Source organism: Salvelinus namaycush, chromosome 8 (genome assembly GCF_016432855.1).
Source record: "Salvelinus namaycush isolate Seneca chromosome 8, SaNama_1.0, whole genome shotgun sequence".
Taxonomy (NCBI): Eukaryota; Metazoa; Chordata; class Actinopteri; order Salmoniformes; family Salmonidae; genus Salvelinus; species Salvelinus namaycush.
In genome coordinates this window covers 10,839,422-10,859,512 of record NC_052314.1, presented here as the reverse complement: position 1 = coordinate 10,859,512, position 20,091 = coordinate 10,839,422, and the positions used below count along the sequence as shown (strand labels likewise).

Here is a 20,091-nt window from a genome sequence, read left to right as displayed (position 1 = left end):
AGTATAGGTGTATAGATAGTATAGGTGTATAGAGATACAGTTGTATAGATAGTATAGGTGTATAGATAGCATAGCTGTTTAGACAGTACAGGTGTATAGACAGTACAGGTGTATAGTTAGTAATGATGTACAGTTAGTATAGGTGTATACTTAGTATAGATGTTTACAGTAGATAGCATAGCTGTATAGACAGTACAGGTATATATATGTATAGACAATATAGGTGTATAGATAGTATAGGTGCATACAGTAGATAGTACATGTGTATAGATAGCATAGCCGTTTAGACAGTACAGGTGTATAGACAGTACAGGTGTATAGACAGTACAGGTGTATAGTTAGTAATGGTGTATAGTTAGTAATGGTGTATAGTTAATATAGATGTTTACAATAGAGAATATGGGTGTGTAAATAGTATAGGTGTTTAGATTGTACAGACGTTTACAGTAGATAGTATAGGCGTATAGATAGTATAGAATAACAGATAGTCTAGGATTATATATAGCATAGGTCTATAGATTGTATAGCTGTATAGATAGTATAGGTGTTTACAGTAGATAGTATAGGTGTATATATAGTATAGGTGTTTACAGTAGATAGTGTATAGAGATACCGTTGTATAGATAGTATAGGTGTGTAGAGCAGATAGTATAGGTGTGTAGAGCAGATAGTATAGGTGTATAGAGCAGATAGTATAGGTGTGTAGAGCAGATAGTATAGGTGTATAGAGCAGATAGTATAGGTGTATAGAGCAGATAGTATAGGTGTATAGAGCAGATAGTATAGGTGTATAGATAGTATAGAATGTTGACATAGAAGTTAGCTGTACTTTTTGATGTTATGAGGCTTGCTAGTTTAGGGAACAAAAAACAACTGAGTTCAGGAACATTACAGTACAGCGTGTCAGTGCCTATTTGGAGCAAATGTGCCTCACTCCATACAGCATTTATTTGAAGATGCAACACACTACATTACCCTACATTACCATGCATTATCCTACATTTCCCCACAATACACTACATTACCCTGCAATACCCTACATTGAGATCCCTGCTCATCGAACAGTAAAGAAATCACTAGTGGGATGTTGTTTCCAGAAAGCACCTGATTTTCTATCAATGTCTTCAAGTGAGAACTTCTGACAAAGAGCATGAGACATTAATTGTACGGAACACCAGTGGACAGCCCATCCTCTTGGATATATTAAAGGAGAAGATTCCATCTCCGTTCACTTTGAATATTGTCAGCCTTGGCTCCACAACAGCCAATAGAAACATGAATACCTACAACGGGAGCCAGCCTACTCGATAATAGGCTAGCCGCCCCCTGGCACTCAACAGAACGAGCATGAAATTGAAAATGGAGATGCTCTTTAATTGAGCCGATTAGCGGAAGAAGGGGAAAACAGATGGAGGGGACGAGAAAGCATTACCTAGACAAGTGAAAATGAGTGAACGTCAGGTCGTTTGTTGTCATTAGTTCTCTTGGAACATTGTTAATGTGGTTTCGGAGCTGAGCATGTCTTTGTGGCATTTCTGACGGCATGACGGTAATGACATACTTAAGTGTCCCTCGATTGATATGGTTAAGGGCAGAGTGGAGAAAGCAGGGCCACACTTGGGGGCTGGCTGAAAGGGAGGGCTAGGTTGTGTGGTCCCTGTCGGAAGGCTTTATCAGTGGCTTAATCAGGGTGATTTGTCCCCTAATGTGGAGGACGAGAAGGACTGGCCGCCTGCAAGGGCATGCATTAGCCTCTTCATCAACACAGAAGGCTCAACCCTATCTTGGCTGCTCCGCATGTATACACACACACACACACACACACACACACACACACACACACACACACACACACACACACACACACACACACACACACACACACACACACACACACACACACACACACACACAATGCAAATACACTTAGAAACAGCGGACCAATACAAGCTGCTGGCGGTGCAAGCACACACATGCTGTATATTTACATAGTACATACGCTTACACTCACACATAAACAGACAGATTTGTGCACATGAACACATATGCAAAGATAATGACATTTCCCAACACAAACAACCACAGGCGGCGACGCATAACAGTGTGTGTGTGTGTGGTGACATGGTGAGACCCTGCCGTTGTCTCTCCTCCTGGTGCATGACTATGGGTGTGTCGGGTCCATTAGAGCTGTGCCTGCCTCCTCCTTCTCCCATCTACCCCCCTCCCAGTCTCCCCAGCCCCAGTGAAGGCCCAACAAATCAACACTGATTTACTCCAATCTCAGCTTCCACCTCAAGTTTACAAACCCAATCTTAGAGGGAAGCAATGAAGAGGGGTGTGTTTAAATATGTGTGTGTGTGTGTGTGTGTGTGTGTGTGTGTGTGTGTGTGTGTGTGTGTGTGTGTGTGTGTGTGTGTGTGTGTGTGTGTGTGTGTGTGTGCATTGCATAATATGGATTGTGTATGTATGTGTTCCTCACTGCATGCGTGTAAATGTGTATGTGCCCCCTGTGTGTATGCGTCTCATCTCGTGTTTGAAGGTACTCAGTGACACACTGCGACTGCAGGATAGATAGAGGAAGTAGGGGGGCACACACAGGGAAACACAACACCTCTCGGCATATTTCAATAGAAAACAGGTCAACAAAAACCCGGAGGGGGGTAGCTTGGGCCCTGGAAGTTGTCACAATGGGATTACCTCTCTCCAAAGTGCTTTATTGGCATGGGAAACATATATATTTACATTGCCAAAGCAAGTGGAATAGACAATAAACAAAAGGGAAATAAACAAGAGGAATAAACCATCAGTAAACATTACACTCACAAAAGTAAATGTTATATTATTGGCTATGTACAGTGTTGTAACAATGTGCAAATAGTTGAAGTACGAAAGAGAAAATAAATAAATATAAATGTATAGGTTATATTTACAATGCTGTTTATGCTCTACGGGTTGAGCTTTTCTCATGGCAATAGGCCACAAATCTTGCCGCTGTGTTTGCACACTGCAGTATTTTGCCTAAGAGATATGGGAGTTTATCAATGTTTGATTTGTTTTCAACATCTTTGTGGGTCTGTGTGATCTGTGGGAAATATGTGTCTCTAATGTGGTCATACATTTAGCAGGAGGTTAGGAAGTGTAGCTCAGTTTCCACCTCATTTTGTGGGCAGTGGGCACATAGCCTGTCTTCTCTCGAGAGCCAGGTCTGCCTATGGCGGCATCTGTCAATAGAAAGTCTATGCTCACTGAGTCAGTACATACTCAAGGATTTTGTTGGGTCGAAATATTTTTATTTTACAGTTATTTTACCAGATAAGTTGACTGAGAATACATTCACATTTACAGCAACGACCTGGGGAATAGTTACAGGGGAGAAGAGGGGGATGAGTGAGCCAATTGTAAATGTTTCGGTCCTGGGGCTCTGTGGGGTGTTTGTGAACAGAGCCCCAGAACCAGCTGGCTGAGGGGTTTCTTCTCTGGGTTCATCACTCTGTAGGTGAGGGCTTTGTGGTGGAATATGTGAGCATCACTTCCTTTTAGGCGGTTGTAGAATTGAACAGCTCTTTTCTGGATTTTGATAACTAGCGGGTATCGTCCTAATTCTGCTCTGCATGCATTGTTTGGGGTTTTGCGTTGTACACAAAGTGTATTTTTGCAGAATTCTGCATGCAGTCTGAATTAGGTGTTTGTCCGATTTTGTGAATTATTAGCAAAATCCTAAATTGGGAAGTTTTATAGAAGGCCCTTCTTGCCTTGTCTCTTAGATCGTTCACAGCCTTGTGGAAGTTACTTGAGGTGTTGATGTTAAGGCAGAGGTAGGTATAATTGTTTGTGTACTCTAGGGCAACAGTCTCTAGATAGAATTTGTTGTATTGGCTACTGGACCTTTTTTGGAACACCATTATTTTTGTCTTACTAAGATTCACTGTCAGGGCCCAACTCTGACAGTTTCTGTGCAGAAGATCTAGGTGCTGCTGTAGGCCCTCCTTGGTTGGGGACAGAAGCATCAGATCATCTGCAAACAATAGACATTTGATTTCAGAGTCCAGTAGGGTGAGGCCGGGTGCTGTAGACTGTTTTACTAATCTCGCCAATTCATTGATATACAGTGCTTTCGGAAATTATTCAAACCCCTTGACATTTTCCACATGTTCTTTCATTACAGCCTTATTTTTAATGTATATATATATTATTTTTTTTTAGAAATGTTTGCTAATTAATCAATTTAAAAAAAGAAATATAACATTTACATACAGTACCCGTCAAAAGTTTGCACACACCTACTAATTCCAGGGTTTTTCTTTATTTTTACTATTTTCTACATTGTAGAATAATAGTGAAGACATCAAAACTATGAAATAACACATATGGAATCATGTAGTAAACAAAAAAGTGTTAAACGAATAAAAATATATTTCATGTTTGAGATTCTTCAAAGCAGCCACCCTTTGCCTTGATGACAGCTTTGCACACGCTTGGCATTCTCTCAACCAGCTTCATGAGGTTGTCACCTGAAATGCATTTCAATTAACAGGTGTGCCTTGTTAAATTTCTTTCCTTCTTAATGCGTTTGAGCCAATCAGTTGTGTTGTGACAAGGTAGGGTTGATATACAGAAGATAGCCCTATTTGGTAAAAGACCAAGTCCATATTATGTCAAGAACAGCTCAAATAAGCAAAGAGAAACGACAGTCCATTACTTTAAGACATGAAGGCCAGTCAATGCAGAACATTTCAAGAACTTTGAAAGTTTCTTCAAGTGCAGTCGCAAAAACCATCAAGCGCTATGATGAAAGGAAAACCCAGAGTTACCTGCTGCAGAGGATAAGTTCATTAGAGTTACCAGCATCCGATTGCAGCCCAAATAAATGCTTCACAGAGTTCAAGTAAAAGACGACTGTTCAGAGGAGACTGCGTGAATCAGGCCTTGGTCGAATTGCTGCAAAGAAACCACTACTAAAGGACACCAATAAGAAGAGACTTGCTTGGGCCAACAGACGCACAGTCTCAACGTCAACAGTGAAGAGGCGACTCCGGGATTATGGCCTTCTAGGCAGAGTAGCAAAGAAAAAGCCATATCTCAGACTGGCCAATAAAAATAAAAGATTAAGATGGGCAAAAGAACACAGACACTGGACAGAGGAACTCTGCCTAGAAGGCCAGCATCCCAGAGTCGCCTCTTCACTGTTGACGTTGAGACTGGTGTTTTGCGGGTACTATTTAATGAAGCTGCCAGTTCAGGACTTGTGAGGCGTCTGTTTCTCAAACTAGACACACAAATGTACTTGTCCTCTTGCTTAGTTGTGCCCCGGGGCCTCCCACTCCTCTTTCTATTCTGGTTAGAGCCAGTTTGTGCCGTTCTGTGAAGGGAGTAGTACACAGCGTTGTACGAGATCTTCAGTTTCTTGGCAATTTCTCGCATGGAATAGCCTTCATTTCTCAGAACAAGAATACACTGACGAGTTTCAGAAGAAAGGTGTTTGTTTCTGGCCATTTTGAGCCTATAATCGAACCCACAAATGCTGATGCTCCACATGCTCAACTAGTTTAAATAAGGCCAGTTTTATTGCTTCTTTAAATCAGAACAACAAAAGGGTTTTCTTATGATCAATTAGCCTTTTAAAATGATAAACTTGGATTAGCTAACAACGCGCCATTGGAACACAGGAGTGATGGTTGCTGATAATGGGCCTATGTACGCCTATGTAGATATTACATTTTTTTAAATTGAAGTTTCCGGTTACAATAGTAATTTACAACATTAACAATGTCTACACTGTATTTCTAATCAATTTGATGATATTTTAATGGTAAAAAAAAAGAATTCTTAAAAAAAAAACAAGGACATTTCTAAGTGACCGGTAGTGTATGAGTGAGAGTGACAGAGAGAGTGAGGTGTGCATTTAAAATTGGCAAAAAACACAGATTTCTTTCCTTAGGGCCATGGGGTAAGACAGGGATGCAGTTTGAGCACCACACTCTTCAACATATCTATGAGTGAAAGGGAAAGAGAAGAAAAAAGAAAGAGAGAGAGGGAGGGAAAGAGAGAGAGGGAGGGAAAGAGAGAGAGGGAGGGAAAGAGAGAGAGGGAAAGAGAGAGAGAGAGAGAGAGAAAAAGAAAGAGAGAGAGAGAGAGAGAAAAAGAAAGAGAGGGAAAGAGAGAGAAAGAGTGGTTATGAGCAGATGAGCTCCTACATTTTTCAGCATGTTCTTTAAAAAATATAGATTTAGAGTTCGATAAACTTGGATTTTTCAGCAAGAACATATACAGGATACGACCCTCCACAACATAACATTCACTCCAAATCAAAACTCAAAACCTACAACCTGATTTCGGACGGAATTACCTAGAAGGATTACAACTACCAAAGATTATTATTCCCAAGCTATATAGCAAATGCTCTGGCAAACAAACAGAGACCTGAAAACACCATCCAACCTGGAACTGAGTGAGTAATGTTTAGTTTGAAGCTAGATTTTATTTCCAAAAGCCAAGAAGAAAAATACTTTACAATGATATATTGTACTTTATAAGGACTGAATGCTAAATTAAAGCTACCAAGCTTGATACAACTTCAATTAGCACTGATGTGTCAAGGGAGAGGTGTCAAAGCCCTTAATCCCAACAATGGCAGGAGAGCCCCAACCAAATGGAGGCCTTTGAACAGCTGAGGTAATTAAAATACAGTACCCTCTGTATGTAAAGAATAATAAGACACAAAAAGAGTACAAAATTAAGCTCCTTATGGAAAATCAAGAGACACTTTTTGCTGATTATTATGGAAATGGGAACATCAGCAACCTCATCTTCCACACAAACCATCCCCTGGCATGGCACAGGGCTATATTAACACACTACCCCTCTGGTAAGGGGGGGTGTTACCGATGGGTGGACACTCAGAATACTAGACAACGAGGACTCTGAGTCAGCTAATATAAATCTCTAGAAGTCTGGAACAGTATTGGTACAGGGCAACCCCAAACAGTTTCAGCTGCACTTTCACTTAATCAAAGAAATAGCACAGCAGGAGAAGCTCTCCCTTGAGAAAGATACCCCCTCCCCGAGTAGGTCAGACCAGACCTCTTCATTACATAAACCCACAGACGAGCAACCCCAAGCGGAAAGTCAACCTCCCAGCACAGAGTACTACTCCCTCATTGAAATGAGGGATACATTCACCCAGCTGGACGTAAGGCAGGTGGAGCTGGAACAGCAGGTGATTACACTCCAGTCAGCACAGACCCAGACAACAGTCCAGCACAACAACACCCCCTTAACTAGACCTGGAGAGCTGGAAGTGGAGAAAGACATATCTGCATTCTGGACTGTAGTGAGACAACATCTACAGGAGAAAGAGCAGGAGAAGAACAAAGCACTAGAGGAGAGGATCAGACTGCTGGAGGAGAGGGTGAGGGGGATGGCGTGTGACAGAGAACAACCCATTAGAGAGGTGGCCACCCCAGCAGAGAAGCCAGCAGAACAGCCCACCTCAGCTCCCGACAAAAGTCTCGACACCACAGCAGTCCACCCCAGGCCCTGAGGTAAACGCAAGAATTTCCCGTGACTGTGCCTCAAAACCAACTGTTTTCCTGGCCCACCACTCCACCCTGGAATTGAACAGCCTTTACAACCAGGTCCACCTATACAAGGCAGCAGTGCCTACTGTCATGACGTTGCCCTCTTTGGGTACAGCGAGCACCATCCCCCTCTCTCTGTCTCCTACAACCAGGCTGCTGTGGTCAGAGAGGTCGTAAATTCCTGGAGGAGATTATCTCCTCATGGCCACAGTATAGAGAGAGAGTGAGTTTTCATAGAGAGAAAAAAGGAATTTCTTCCACCTTACAGAACTTGAGTTCCGAACAACATTTATGTTCTGGAGAAGGTATAAAAGATAGGTATAAAAGAAGAATCCAGCTACGAACTGGTCCATTTGGTACAATTTTGTGAAACTCATGGGAGACAATACGACCACATTACCATAACGCTGTTTATAAAATAGCCTCAGATATGAGGCTTACATCTAATTGTTGTATAAGATGAATGAGTGATACTGTTTGTGAAATTGTGTAATGTGATTTTGGACTGTTTAATGAAGGAAAATACAATTCCCTTTGGAGTTGAACTAAATTAGAGGACCGCCCATGAGCACAGTTATGGTCTGGCGTCCTGGGACAGGCCCTTTTCTGCTCTTCCGAATAAAACCCCCACCCGGGTTTTCTATCACCAGACCGAGCTTACCTCAATTATGAGAGGGCTATGGGTTGAGACGATTGCTGAATCTTTTAACCATCCCACGTGGTTAAACTCTTAGACTATCGATACCGACAGAATAAGAACAAGTCTTTGATATTAATTACTAGTCTGCAGCTAGGAATTCGGTATCATTGAACATGAAGACCGACAACCGCCGAAACATCTATTCTATAACGACATGAATGAATGTCACTCTGAACTATCCATTCTAACCACGGCAGAGAGAGAGAGAGGGCGGACAGACTCTCCAACAGAAACAAACTTTTCAACAGAGATCCCGACGACACACTGAGCGTAAATATATATATTGATTGCAATTGTTCCCGAATGAGTGAGCATTCATGTGCAAAGAATTAGCATTTCAATTGTTATAATTATCAACTCTGTAGTGACTTCTCAGCTGACCCCCACTCCCCTTTTGTCTAACAAGCCACCATGCCGGTTTAGCTCACTAGGGCACATCCGCTATCATTTCTTTGTAACCATCTACTTTGTTTGTTTGTGTTATGCATTTCTGTGAATTACTTAGTTAGTAAATAAATGATTTTAAGACAATTGATGTATGGATGACTCATAGTGAAGACTGGGTTCGTGCAGATAACCAACAATTTACGACTTTTGGAATGAGACTAACGTGAGGTAAATAATAATTAATTAATTCGAAGACTAATTGAGCAGAAAATATCTGAAAGTTATATTAGGAAAATTATAACTTTGTAATCTGAATATTTTCCTTGGTGCCCAGACTTCCTAGTAAATTACAGTTACATGATTAATGAGTTTAATCGCATAATAATAATTACAGAGAGTTATTTGATAAATAAGTCTTCAGTTTTAATGATGCCAAAGACACGACACCACCTTCGCCCGGACCCTAAAGGACATCGCTCTCAAACGCAGTCCCAACACTTCACACAGGAGCTACAGATCAATAGGCACCCCACCCAGACCAGCGAGACTCACTCCCAAACCTGCGGGACCCCGGGACCTATACATAGAGGACCCATGCCGAGAGGACCTACATCCAGACCACAACACCACCAGCCACATCCACACCCACCCCCAACCAATCGACAAACCCCCCAAGTCAACCATGCCCACACCCCATTTAGGCCCCCTCAGATCAGACCTATGGCCCTCCTGCCCACCCCATGCCCCTCCACTCCTGCAAAGAGGGCATCAACATGGAAGTCACACATGCGCCCAGGCCGTGAGTGGGCAAACAGGCCCAACCCCCACTCTTACACTAGCCTAAAACAATGGAATGTACCAGATGCTCAGCAGGCTCTGCTTACACTTACTGGCCTGAGGCCAAACCACAGGACCAATAACATTGGACACTTTATGGAACACAAAGCCTTCACTATCTCATCCTGGAATATCTAAGGCCTGAAGAGCAGGAACCGGAAATACAGACATTCATCCAACAAGAAACATGGAGGAGACGGACCCACTGGTTGCCCTCTGGTTACAGAGAGCTGGTAGTCCCATCCACCAAACTACCAGGTGTGAAACAGGGAAGGGACTCAAGGGTTATGCTAATTTGTTATAGAGCAGACCTAACTCACTCTTAAATTAATCAAAACAGTAACATGTTACATTTGGCTCGAAATTCAAAAGGAAATTATCTTGAAAGAGAAAAATGTCCTCCTGTGTGCTACCTATATCCCCCCACTAGAATCCCCATACTTTAATGAAGACAGCTTCTCCATTCTGGATGGGGAAATTAATAATTTACAGGCCCAGGGACATGTGCTAGTCTGTGGCGACCTAAATGCCAGAACCGGACAAGAACCTGACACCCTCAGCACACAGGGGGACAAACACCTGCCTGGAGGGGACAGCATTCCCTCCCCCATATGCCCCCCTAGGCACAACATAACCAACAAAAACAGGTCACAACTCCTGCAGCTCTGTCGCACGCTGGGTATGTACATAGTCAATGGTAGGCTTCGAGGGGACTCCTATGGTAGGTACACCTATAGCTCATCCCTTGGGAGTAGTACTGTAGACTACTTTATCACTGACCTCAACCCAGAGTCTCTCAGAGTATTCACAGTCAGCCCACTGACACCCCTATCAGATCACTGCAAAATCACAGTCTACTTGAACAGAGCTATGATCAATCATGAGGCATCAAAGCCAAAGGAACTGAATAATATTAAGAAATGCTATAGATGGAAGGAACGTAGTTTGGAAACCTACCAAAAAAACAATTAGGCAACAACAAATTCAATCCCTTTTAGACAACTTCCTGGACAAAACGTTCCACTGTAATAGTGAAGGTGTAAACTTGGCAGTAGAAAATCTAAACAGTATATTTGACCTCTCAAATCTAAAAATGTCAAACAGAAAACTGAAGAAAATGAACAATGACGACAAATGGTTTGATGAAGAATGCAAAAACCTAAGAAAGAAATTGAGAAACCTGTCCAACCAAAAACATGGAGACCCAGAAAACCTGAATATGGCGAATCACTAAAACAATAAAGAAATACAGTACGGAAAAAGAAGGAACAGCACGTCAGAAATCAGCTCAATGTAATTGAAGCATCCATAGACTATAACCACTTCTGGGAAAATTGGAAAACACTAAGAATTATCTATCCAAAATGGAGATGTATGGGTAAACCACTTCTCCAATCTTTTTGGCTCTATAAAAAAGCACACACAGCAAAAACATATACATGATCAAATACAAATATTAGAATCAACTATTAAAGACTACCAGAACCCACCTGATTATCCAATTACCTTGAATGAACTACAGGACAAAATAAAAACCCTCCAACCCAAAAAGGCCTGTGGTGTTGATGGTATCCTCAATGAAATGATAAAATATACAGACAACAAATTCCAATTGGGTATACTTAAACTCTTTAACATCATCCTTAGCTCTGGCATCTTCCCCAATATTTGGAACCAAGGACTGATCACCCCAATCCACAAAAGCGGAGACAAATTTGACCACAATAACTACCGTGGGATATGCATCAACAGCAACCTTGGGAAAATCCTCTGCATTATCATTAACAGTAGACTCGTACATTTTCTCAGTGAAAACAATGTACTTAGCAAATTCCAAATGAGCTTTTTACCAAATTATCATACGACAGGCCACATATGTACCCTGCACACCCTAATTGACAAACAAACAAACAAACCAAAAACAAAGGCAAAGTCTTCTCATGCTTTGTTGATTTCAAAAAAGCCTTAAGACTCAATTTGGAAAGAGGGTCTGCAGTACAAATTGATGGAAAGTGGTGTTGGGTGAAAAACATACGACATTATAAAATCCATGTACACAAACAAGTGTGTGGTTAAAATTGGCATAAAAAAACATTTCTTCCCACAGGGCCGTGGGGTGAGACAGGAATGCAGCTTAAACCCCACCCTCTTCAACATATATATCAACGAATTGGCGAGGGCACTGGAACAGTCTGCAGCACCCTACTAGAATCTGAAGTCAAATATCTACTGTTTGCTGATGATCTGGTGCTTCTGTCACCAACCAAGGAGGGCCTACAGCAGCACCTAGATCTTCTGCACAGATTCTGCCAGAACTGGGCCCTGACAGTAAATCTCAGCAAGACAAAATAATGGTGTTCCAAAAAAGGTCCAGTCGCCAGGCCCAGAAATACAAATTCCATCTAGACACCGTTGCCCTAGAGGACACAAAAAACTATACATACCTCGTCCTAAACATCAGCGCCACAGGTAACTGCCACAAAGCTGTGACTGATCTGAGAGACAAGGCAAGAAGGGCCTTCTATGCCATCAAAAGGAACATCAAATTTGACATACCAATTAGGATCTGGCTAAAAATACTTGAATCAGTTATAGAACCCAATGCCTTTTATGGTTGTGAGGTCTGGGGTCCGCTCACCAACCAAGAATTCACAAAATGGGACAAACACCAAATTGAGACTCTGCATGCAGAATTCTGCAAACATGTCCTCCTTGTACAACGTAAAACACCAAATAATGCCTGCAGAGCAGAATTAGGCCGATACCCGTGTCATGATGTTGCGACACCCGCTAATGATCAAAATCCAGAAAAGAGCTGCTAAATTCTACAACCACCTAAAAGGAAGCGATTCCCAAACCTTCTATAACAAAGCCATCACCTACAGAGAGATGAACCTGGAGAAGAGTCCCCTAAACAAGCTGGTCCTGGGGCTCTGTTCACAAACAGACCCCACAGAACCCCAGGACAGCAACACAATTAGACCCAACCAAATCATGAGAAAACAAAAAAACTGAGCAAACTAGAGCTATTTGGCCCTAAACAGAGAGTACACAGCAGCAGAATATCTGATCACTGTGACTGACCCAAACGTAAGGAAAGCTTTGACTATGTACAGACTCAGTGAGCACAGCCTTGCTATTGAGAAAGGCCGCCATAGCCTGTCTTCTCTTGAGAGCCAGGTCTGCCTATGTGCACACTGCCCACAAAATAAGGGGGAAACTGAGCTGCACTTCCTAACCTTCTGCCAAATGTATGACCATATTAGAGACACATATTTCCCTCAGATTATACAGATCCACAAAGATTTCAAAAACAAACCACATTTTGATAAACTCCCATGTCTACTGGGTGAAATACCACAGTGTGCCATCACAGCAGCAAGATTTGTGACCTGTTGCCACAAGAAAAGGGCAGTGAAGAACAAACACCATTGTAAATACAACCCATATTTATGTTTATTTATTTTCCCTTTTGTACTTTAACCATTTGCACATCGTTACAACACGGTGTATATATAATATATACATAATATGACATTTGAAATGTCTTTATTCTTTTGGAACTTCTGTGAGTGTAATGTTCATTTTTATTGTTTATTTCATTTTCGTATATTATCTACTTCCCTTGCTTTGGCAATGGTAACATATGTTTCCCATGCCAATAAAGCACCTTGAAATGAATTGAAAGAGAGAGAGAGTCTTTGTATTCACTTGCACATTTCGGTATTGATTGTATCTCTGACAAACTCCAGGGTCGCCTTATTGGGACGAGGCTGAGATCACTGTGACCTCTCACAGATACACTGTTTGACCTAACAATGATTCATCTCAGAATATGAGAAATACGGAGATAGTGGGTGGGTCTTTCTTCTTCTTCATGCTGTGATCTTCATGCAACACCTTCATATACAGATGTAGGATCTTATTTTGAGCCAGTTTGCTACAGCAGGAAAATAATCCTGCAGCAACAGGACATGCAAATTATTATGTGGATTATAATTAATGGCCATTTTTGTAGGGGTTGATAAGATTTTTGGTAAGGGAAAATCAAGTCTGAAATTTCATTGTGGATCCTACAATCTTCAGAAGCCTTTTCAAAACGTCAAATACACTACAAGTTAAACATTTCCTACATTGCAGGAAATTTCTCCTGCAGCAGGGTGATCAAATTAAGATACTATATCTTTACTGTACTGGCATCACAACCCACAGAGATATTGTCCACTGGTTCCCATTCCTATTGTTTTCAATAAAATTAATCAGTTATAGATTTTATCATAGTGTTGTAAGAGTGACAGTTATCCACCTATTCTATGTGATTGTATGACAAAATCTGCTGCAAGTGTGAGTCCACGTCAAGGTCGACACACTCACGTCAAACAGCTTCTCAATGTACATCTCCTCGTTGACGCGATCTCGCAGAATGTCCTGGTTCTGCCGCACAAACGTTATATAGGTATCAGCCAGGTCCATCCCTGGCTTCTGAGAGCAGAGAGAGAGAGAGGGAGAAGGGAAGAGATGGAAAAACACAAGGAGGAAGATAGGATTAAACACAGGGAAGAGTAATAGGTAAGTTCAGTTGAGAAAGACAGTATTAGTCCTTAACAATTCATCAGAGAAGGTCCATATTCATTAACTTACGTTTTATTTTCGATGGAAAACATGGACACTGAATTTTAACTGTTGCATGCTAAAAATCCCCTTCTCTTCGAGACATGTAAAAAATAAAAAATAAATAAAAACACAAAACACACACCACACCACACCACACACACCATTGTCAGAATAACAAGCGGTGGAGCTGTTACCAGCTAAACATTTAGTGAATGTCAATGCAATCGTTTCGCCAGAAAAGAGGGTTAGACCTCTTCCATTCACACTCTCTGTGTCAGTGGGAGATTACACTGTAATGCTATTGTAATTGCTTTGACATCTTTCACACCCATTTCACAGGGCCTTAGATGGCCCCCAGGGCCTGATGTCCTGCTACGGTTCTGAACACGGCACGCCAACTCCCCTGTGGAAAACAAGGAAACAGAGCTATGTGCCGATTAAAAAAAATCGACGCGGAAAACCCCTTCTCCTGATGTTTTTCCAGAGAGACGGAAGAGAGGACTGTGATTACAAACTGTCATTATAGCAACTGAAGAGTAAGGTGGGTAACTGACACACTGGGGTGATAGGCCTTTGTGTGTGTGTGGCCTTCCTTACCTTAGGTTGAGGTAGTCATTAGAGCTGGGAGCATGTAAACAGGTGCATTGACGTAACGGAGGTGACGCTGCCATAACGGAGGTGACTCGGACGTGATGGAAATGACCCTGATGAGTCAGAAGTGGTTGTGACCCTGACTCACTGTTGTGTAATTACTCTAAAAATAACACATTTCAAACTTGGCGTAGTCATCACCCACCGTCTAGGTCACAGTCAGGATGTGTGTGAACTTCATAAGAGGTAATTCTAATTAATTTCATGGCCCTACACTGATAAGCCATAACCAATGTAAAATAATCACATATTATGAGACAATCAATCACCGGTTCAATAAAAACTTAAATCAAACGCTGCACAAATACAACTCATTTCAAACCAGGAAAGCATCTTGATATCCTGTATATTTCAAAGAAAGATGTTGTTCACTCATTGCCACGTAACTGAACTCATTGTGCTTGACTGAATGTCTCAGTGTTAGTTGCCTAGCAGCATAACAGCCATTCTAAAATGTGTTCAAAATAAACTCTGACTCTCATATTTCCCCCAACATATTACCTCTATTATACAAATACTACCAAAATAAACCTGGAACGATGGGTAGAGCTTCTTTATGGATCATGCAGTAAAAATATATATTTTTTTATCCATGCTGTTCCTAAATGCATAAAATAACGCATTAATACAAAGTGTAGAAATGTGTTTCTCAAAGACATTTAATATAAAATTATATACAACGTGACATGCAGTTCCCAATAATTCATATGGACGTTTGATGACGTGCACCTCAGTGTCATGGGGTTAAAGTTCAGTAAGGGGGACTCTGCTACAGGGATGTTAGGGTGAGGAGGGGTGAGCTGTGGGGTTAGGGTCAGGGGGGTTGGGTCAGATGATTGACAGGCCTGTCAGGAAACTGTAATCCAGTGGGTGGAGACTTTGAATCCACCACCTCCTGAGCTGCAGTGAGTGACAGTATGGATTGGACAGGTGTGGGGTGGTGTGTGTGTGCGTGCGTGTGTGTGTAAGGTGGGGTGGTGTGTTTGTGTTTGTGTTTGTGTGGGTCTGTGTGTGTGTGTGTGTGTGTGTGTGTGGGATGGCGGGGGGTGTTTGTGTGTGTGTGTGTGGGGTGGTGTGTGTGTATGTCAGGATCATTGGCAATATATCACTGTCTCTGTTGTCACAAGGGCATCAATCCCCGCCACCTCCAAGGCAGAGCCCTCTCCATTACTCTCTTTCCCCCACCCTCTTCCCCTCTCTCTCTTCTTCAGTGACAAGGTGACAAAGCAGTGTGACAGGGAGGCACGGAGAAAGAGATAGAGGCATGGAGAAAGAGATGGAGAAAGAGATGGAGAATGAGATGACGGCATGGAGAAAGAGATGGAGGTATGGAGAAAGAGATGGAGAATGAGATGGAGGCATGGAGAAAGAGATGGAGGTATGGAGAAAGAGATGGAGAATGAGATGGAGGCATGGAGAAAGAGATGGAGAAAGAGATGGAGGCATGGAGAATGAGATGGAGGCATGGAGAAAGAAATGGAGGCATGGAGAAAGAGATGGAGGCATGGAGAAAGAGATGGAGGCATGGAGAAAGAGATGGAGGCATGGAGAAAGAGATGGAGGCATGGAGAAAGAGATGGAGGCATGGAGAAAGATGGAGGCATGGAGAAAGATGGAGGCATGGAGAAAGATGGAGGCATGGAGAAAGATGGAGGCATGGAGAAAGAGATGGAGGCATGGAGAAAGAGATGGAGGTATGGAGAAAGAGATGGAGAATGAGATGGAGGTATGGAGAAAGAGGGAGAATGAGATGGAGGTATGGAGAAAGAGGGAGAATGAGATGGAGGTATGGAGAAAGAGGGAGAATGAGATGGAGGTATGGAGAAAGAGATGGAGAATGAGATGGAGGCATGGAGAAAATAACCTATCAATACCAAGTGGAGAAATGTGTTTCTCATAAAGACATTTATTTAATATAAAATGATATAATACAAAGTGACATGAATGTATTCAATCGAAGGTTACATGCAGTTCCCAATAATTCATATGGACGTTTGATGACGTGCACCTCAGTGTCATGGGGTTAAAGTACAGTAAGGGGGACTCTGCTACAGGGATGTTAGGGTGAGGGGGGGTGAGCTGTGGGGTTAGGGTCAGGGGGGGGTTGGGTCTGATGATTGACAGGCCTGTCAGGAAACTGTAATCCAGTGGGTGGAGACGTTTAATCCACCAGTTCCTGAGCCGCAGTGAGTGACAGTATGGATTGGACAGGTGTGGGGTGGTGTGTGTGTGCGTGCGTGTGTGTGTGTGTGTGTGTAAGGTGGGGTGGTGTGTTTGTGTGGGTCTGTGTGTGTGTGTGTGGGATGGCGGGGGGTGTTTGTGTGTGTGTGTGTGTGTGTGTGTGTGTGTGTGTGTGTGTGTGTGTGTGTGTGTGTGTGTGTGTGTGGGATGGCGGGGGGTGTTTGTGTGTGTGTGTGTGTGTGTGTGTGTGTGTGTGTGTGTGTGTATGTCAGGATCGTTGGCAATATATCACTGTTCCTGTTGTCACAGTGGCTTCAATCCCCCCACCACACCACCTCAAAACCCCCAAGGCAGAGCCCTCTCAGAGGCATGTAGAAATAGATGGAGAAAGAGATACTGTAGAGAAAGAGATGGAGGCATAGAGAAAGAGATACTGTAGAGAAAGAGATGAAGGCATGGAGAAAGAGATACTGTAGAGAAAGAGATGAAGGCATGGAGAAAGAGATACTGTAGAGAAAGAGATGAAGGCATGGAGAAAGAGATACTGTAGAGAAAGAGATGGAGGCATGGAGAAATAAACTCAGCAAAATAAGAAACGTCCTCTCACTGTCAACTGCGTTTATTTTCAGCAAACTTAACATGTGTAAATATTTGTATGAAAATAACAAGATTCAACAACTGAGACATAAACTGAACAACTTCCACAGACATGTGACTAACAGAAATGGAATAATGGGTCCCTGAACAAAGGGGGGGGGGGTCAAAATCTAAAAGTAACAGTCAGTATCTGGTGAGGCCACCAGCTGCATTAAGTATTGCAGTACATCTCCTCCTCATGGACTGCACTAGATTTGCCAGTCCCGCTCCAGAGTACAGGCCTCGGTGTAACATTCATTCCTTCAACGATAAACGTGAATCCGACCATCGCCCCTGGTGAGACAAAACCGTGACTCGTCAGTGAAGAGCACTTTTTGCCAGTCCTGTCTGGTCCAGCGACGGTGGGTTTGGATTGTGCATTCCTGGTGTAACTCGGGCAGTTGGTGTTGCCATCCTGTACCTGTCCCGTAGGTGTGATGTTCGGATGTACCGATCCTGTGCAGGTGTTGTTACACATGGTTTGCCAATGCAAGGACGATCAGCTGTCCATCCTGTCTCCTTGTAGCGCTGTCTTAGGCGTCTCACACTATGGACATTGCAATTTATTGCCCTGGCCACATCTGCAGTCCTCATGCCTTCATGCAGCATGCCTAAGGCACGTTCACGCAGATGAGCTGGGACCCTGGGCATCTTTCTTTGGTGTTTTTCAGAGTCAGTAGAAAGGACTCTTTAGTGGCCTAAGTTTTCATAACTGTGACCATAACTGCCTACCGTCTGTAGGCTTTTAGTGTCTTAACGACCGTTCCACAGGTGCATGTTCATTAATTGCTTATGGTTCATTGAACAAGCATGGGAAACAGTGTTTAAACCCTTTACAATGAAGATCTGTGAAGTTATTTGGATTTTACGAATTATCTTTGAAAGACAGGGTCCTGAAAAAGGGACGTTTTGGAGAAAGAGATGGAGGCATGGAGAAAGAGATGGAGAAAGAGATGAAGGCATAGAGAAAGAGATGGAGAAAGAGATGAAGGCATAGAGAACGATAGAGAAAGAGATGGAGACATGGAGGAGGAGATGGAGAAAGAGATGGAGAAAGATGGAGGCATGGAAAAATATGGAGGTATAGAGAAAGAGATGGAGGCATGGACCAGGTTCCAACATAACTACACTCCAGATTGGGGCCAAAACAGAATACACACGGGCCGCCCTCTGTCACGCTCTGCCCTCTTTCAAAGAATGAGCCTCAGTTCTGTACTTGACTTGTAGCCAAACATGCTAGACACACAACCACACACACAGGCTATTCCAGACTGTCAACAATCTAGTGTGAAATCAAATTATGTCAAAAGGAGGCAGATGGAAAAAGGTGTGTGTGGTGGTAAAGGAGTTGCCGGAGGTGGTGGTGGAGTTGGTGGTGGAATTGCCAGAGGTGATGGTGGAGTTGACTCTACTGATAACTACTTTGAGGAAAAATGTACTTGCTTTGACTGTGATATGTGGTTGTCTCACCTAGCTATCTTAAGATGAATGCAATAACTGTAAGGCGCTCTGGATAAGAGCGTCTGCTAAATGACTAAAATGTACATATGTGGTGGGGTGGTGGTTTAGTGGTGGTGGTGTAGTAGTGGTGGTGTAGTAGTGGTGGTGTAGTAGTGGTGGTGGTGGTGTAGTAGTGGTGGTGGTGGTGTAGTAGTGGTGGTGGTGTAGTAGTGGCGGGGTGGTGGTGGTGGTGTAGTGGTGGTGGTGTAGTGGTGGTGGTGTAGTGGTGGTGTAGTAGTGGTGGTGTAGTAGTGGCGGGGTGGTGGTGGTGGTGGTGTAGTGGTGGTGGTGTAGTGGTGGTGTAGTAGTGGTGGTGTAGTAGTGGTGGTGTAGTAGTGGTGGTGTAGTAGTGGTGGTGTAGTAGTGGTGGTGTAGTGGTGGTGGTGTAGTGGTGGTGGTGGTGGTGTAGTGGTGGTGGTGTAGTGGTGGTGTAGTAGTGGTGGTGTAGTAGTGGTGGTGTAGTAGTGGTGGTGTAGTAGTGGTGGTGTAGTAGTGGTGGTGTAGTAGTGGTGGTGGTGGTGTAGTAGTGGTGGTGTAGTGGTGGTGGTGTAGTGGTGGTGGTGTAGTAGTGGTGGGGTGGTGGTGGTGGTTTAGTGGTGGTGGTGTAGTAGTGGTGGGGTGGTGGTGGTGGTGGTGGTTTAGTGGTGGTGGTGTAGTGGTGGTGTAGTAGTTGTGGTGTAGTAGTGGTGGGGTGGTGGTGGTTTAGTGGTGGTGGTGTAGTAGTGGTGGTGTAGTAGTGGTGGGGTGGTGGTGGTGGTGGTGGTTTAGTGGTGGTGGTGTAGTGGTGGTGTAGTAGTTGTGGTGTAGTAGTGGTGGGGTGGTGGTGGTTTAGTGGTGGTGGTGTAGTAGTGGTGGTGTAGTAGTGGTGGTGTAGTAGTGTTGGGGTGGTGGTGGTAGTTTAGTGGTGGTTGTGTAGTAGTGGTGGGGTGGTGGTTTAGTGGTGGTGGTGTAGTGGTGGTGGTTTAGTGGTGTTGGTGTAGTGGTGTTGGTGTAGTGGTGTTGGTGGTG

General features: G+C 43.2%; 1 protein-coding gene across 1 annotated transcript in view; it reads right to left on the bottom strand.

The window, feature by feature from the left end:
* LOC120052381 (calcium-dependent secretion activator 2-like) overlaps positions 1-20,091 on the bottom strand; it is a 245,685-nt gene that overhangs the window by 24,890 nt on the left and 200,704 nt on the right. The window contains exon 26 of the mRNA XM_038999251.1: positions 13,876-13,983. Within this exon, the coding sequence (XP_038855179.1) occupies positions 13,876-13,983 (108 nt within the window). The remainder of the gene's footprint in view (positions 1-13,875; positions 13,984-20,091) is intronic.